A 3,768-nucleotide genomic window follows, 5' to 3' on the forward strand; every position below is an offset into this window, starting at 1 on the left:
CCTACAGGTGTGTATCCTGGCTCCATCACCCCCCATAACGGGCTCGCGTCAGGCATCCTGCCCCCCACGCATGATGTCCCATCCAGGCACCACCCACTGGACGCCACCACCAGTTCCCACCATCTGTCCCCTCTGCCCACGGCTGAGAACACCAGGGATGGGTATGTACAGTAAGCTAGCCCTCCTTTAAGGCAGCAAGCAGGCACCTGCATGAGAGGCAGGTGAGGGCAGGCATCCCGCACACTAAATGGTTATTACTGATAATGAAATTAGCCATTGTTTAGGCAGCACTTCCTGTGTATTGTATCTGTACCAAATTCTTTCTGTGCACGATTTCACTGGTACCTCATAGGTAGATGATATTGGCACCCAGACTTCTTAATGCCTCAGCTTGTGCACCTTCTCCTCCTCTGTCGGGGTGGCCCTAGGAGGATGCTATGTCCCCACCTGACCCCTGCATTCTGGGCTGCCACACCCAGGCCTCCTTGGGAGCCTCACTCTAGCTTCTCTGTGGCTCACACCGTGCATTTGGTGAGCAGACTGCCCACTCCAGAGATTCTGACCTGTCCCTCCTCACCATTTCTAGCTACTGCAGCTGTGACCATTGCCAGGCCTGCCGGAGCTGTCCAGGAGCCCTTCCTGCAGGATCACTGGAGGAAGGGGTAGTCTCTTCCTACATTCAATGTGGTTCCCATCGTGGCCACTTAATTGGCTGGAAATGGTGAATGTGCTAATTGCTGGCCTCTAATGCTGCCGAAATCTGTTTTCCTCGCCCTACTGCCTGCCCCTTTTGCTTATCGCCATAAGAACTGATCAAACTTGTTCGCCAAGGCTTTGCCCCAGTGCCTTCCTCCTCCCCTGCCCTTCCTCCCCAAGGCCACAGCTTTGCCCTGCCTGTGCATGGGGCTGACCTGGCTTCATCACCAAATTTCTTGCTCCTAACTGGGCTCTTCCTGCTATTCGCTCTCCTTTTATTCAGTATCCAGTTGTTAAGTGCCTGGTGTGTGCAGGCCCTGGGCCCCTGATGACCCCAACCCTGGAGAAGCTCCCTGTGAGGAGGGGAGATGGACACAGCTGCAGGGGCCGACTACGCAGGGCAAGTGCTCTGAGGGAAGGAAGCAGAAGGGACAGGAAGCCCAGAGGAGAACCCCGTGCAGTGAGGCAGGATTGCAGGGAAGGCTTCCTGGGCTTTTGCTAAGCCGAGCCTCCAAGGTTAAGTAGGAGCTGGCTGAGTGGAGAGGCTGGGAGAAGGGAGCAACAAGTGTCGGCAAGCATGCTGAGAACTTGGTGTGTTCTAGGAAACAGGAACCTTTGTGTGGGGTGACAAGCTCAGGAGAGAGGTTACAGGGCCAGATCACAAGGTCTGTGACAGGACTCCATCTGAAAAGTCTTAAGCAGTGATATGGGCAGGTTTAGGGGTGAGAACATGCACCCTGCGGCATGGGCCTAGATTGCTGGGGGCAGCCTCAAATGTGGGGTGAATCGCAGCCTGAGCCAGGGCTGGCATGTGGACAGGAGATACCCCCAGAAGGCATTAGTGACATAGAATTAGCAGGATTTAGGGAAACTCTGGCTGGTGGAGAGAGGACAGGCCATCAGGGGTGAGACTGTGTTGTGAGTGGGTAGAGAACCGTGAAGAGGCAGCCTGATGGGGTACAGAGGAAGACCCAGAAAACCAAGCCCTCCCCGAGCCTCAGTTCCTCCTCTGTAAGGTGTACATTAAAATACCCTCTTGGAGGCAGGTAGTAAGATCCCTGCACGTGCCTGATACTGTACGTGTCACCTGATATAGCTCCCTTGGGCACAGCGCCCCGCCCCCCACCCACCCATCCACCCACCAGCCAGCCCAAACCGAAGAAAAATAAACCAGAGGCCTTGCCCCGCTCGGGCCTGTGTACTCTCCTCCGCCTCATTCATCACCTGCCTGCTGCCTGCATAAGTGCCCATCAAGAATTTCTGCAACGAGAGGTAGAGTGATGACAAGACTGAGATGGACCCCCCAGCCCACCTGCCCAACCGCGCCGTCTCAGCTGCTGGGCGCCCAGGCTCCTCTGGGCTGCCAGAGAGAAGGGCCCTCACACCTGACACCAGGCCCAGGCCCAGCTTGAATGGGTTTCTTTTTTCAGCCCCTGAGAAGGGGTTTGGTGGGGGAAAGTTCTCCCCTTCAGCCTCCCCCCTTCCTGCCAAAGTCAACAGGGAAGGCCACTCGCAGTTCCCCAGTGGTTTGCTGGGACGTTTAAATAGCTCGATAGAATTATCTGATTCACTCAAAAATATGCTAAGAGGGCCTGACTTCATGACCAAATTTATTTATTCTGGCTCAGGAAAGACGCCGAATAGGGTGGTGTTTTACCTCGGCCCCGTACGAGGTATGAAGCCCCCAGTCTGCCAGGCCAGTGAGGTTTTATATTAATTTTTATGGGTTCAAATTGAAGCAAAAATATTTGATTTAAGAATCATTTGCATGACTCAGAAGAGGAGCTCCAGATGATCTTTTTTCCTTTTAAAGTGTTCAGGTAGAGCAGCGTAACCTCAGCCTTCACGTCTGCTGCAGAGAGAGTCATGTTCTGTTTAATTTCACTGGCTGTGAAGGTGGCAAATGTGAATTTATGGCAGGTTTGAGACAGGAAAAACAAACTTTGGAAATGCATGTTTTTTCCCCTTCAGATCTGGTTCTCCTTAATTCTGCAGTGCCGTTAATCTCCGGGGTTTGTGGCAGAGCAATTCAGAAACCCATTTGTTAGTACTTATCAGCTGTTTGCTGTGTGCCAGGCCCAGGGCTGAGCACCACGTGACTGAGAGGACCGACACCTGGCCCTCTCCAAAGGCGCTTACAGGGGAGAGGGCCGACAGGAAATCAGGGAAGAGCTGGAGTGTGGGTGCCAGGCCGGGGTGGGCAAAAGGCAGACGGGCACCACCCAGCAGGCCTGAAGGAAGATCCACCCTCCTGGCCACACTTTGGCGCAGCCTCAGCCAGGAGAACTGGTTATGAGGGCACACAGCTTGTGCACAGCCCTCCACGGTTTACAGAGCACAGTGAAAGAACCTGGTCCACCTGACAGCCCTAAAAGCATTAAAGATGATGGTAACGATGATTCATTCATGGAGGATTCAGTTCACTGACTTAAGGAGACTGATGCATGCATCCAGGGTGTTAGAGGCTTGAGCTAGGGACCAGGGACCCAGAGCAGAGCCCCTCCTTCTGCGGCCTTCAGCACACTCATTATGAATGGTGACAGTGCAGTGGAGGCAGTGACAGCAGGACACCCAAGTTGGAGGGAACAGACGGGGACCCAGGAGAGGTACAGACATGGAGCCACTGTCTTGTCCCAAAATCTCCTATCCTTGTTTCAAGATAGTCTTGCCTCCTTAAAGAGAGGCACCGATCCGTCTACGAACACCTCACATCTTGGAGGATGGGCCAGGGTAACATGCTTAGCCTGCAAAGGTCACCTGTAGCTGTGACATTGACATCTGCAGTATATTTTAATGTGGACAGTCCAGCAAATCCACAAATGCAAACAAGAAAATGGAGACCGAACTCTCACTCTCTCCTTTCTGCAATGTGCATAAATGTTTTATAGGCCAAGAGCCTGCAGCCTGGTCGCAAGGGCCCCCAAGTCCAACTGACCCCAGGATCATTTTGGTTCCTGTGAACAGACCCCCAGGAAGGCAGGATGAGGAAGGAACGTGGTCGACAGGGAAGTGCATTCTGGTTAGATGGCACACCCGGGCTCGGCTGGGTCCAGGGTGATGGCACAGCTCAGC

General features: G+C 53.8%; 1 protein-coding gene across 1 annotated transcript in view; it reads left to right on the top strand.

The window, feature by feature from the left end:
• The window catches only part of GLIS1 (GLIS family zinc finger 1), a 221,096-nt gene that overhangs the window by 212,500 nt on the left and 4,828 nt on the right, over nucleotides 1-3,768 (top strand). Inside the window, exons 8-9 of the mRNA XM_011370518.2 lie at nucleotides 8-161; nucleotides 587-684. Coding sequence (XP_011368820.1) covers nucleotides 8-161; nucleotides 587-684 — 252 coding nt within the window. The remainder of the gene's footprint in view (nucleotides 1-7; nucleotides 162-586; nucleotides 685-3,768) is intronic.

The sequence above is a fragment of the Pteropus vampyrus genome, unplaced genomic scaffold, assembly GCF_000151845.1.
Source record: "Pteropus vampyrus isolate Shadow unplaced genomic scaffold, Pvam_2.0 Scaffold170, whole genome shotgun sequence".
In the NCBI taxonomy this organism is placed as follows: domain Eukaryota; kingdom Metazoa; phylum Chordata; class Mammalia; order Chiroptera; family Pteropodidae; genus Pteropus; species Pteropus vampyrus.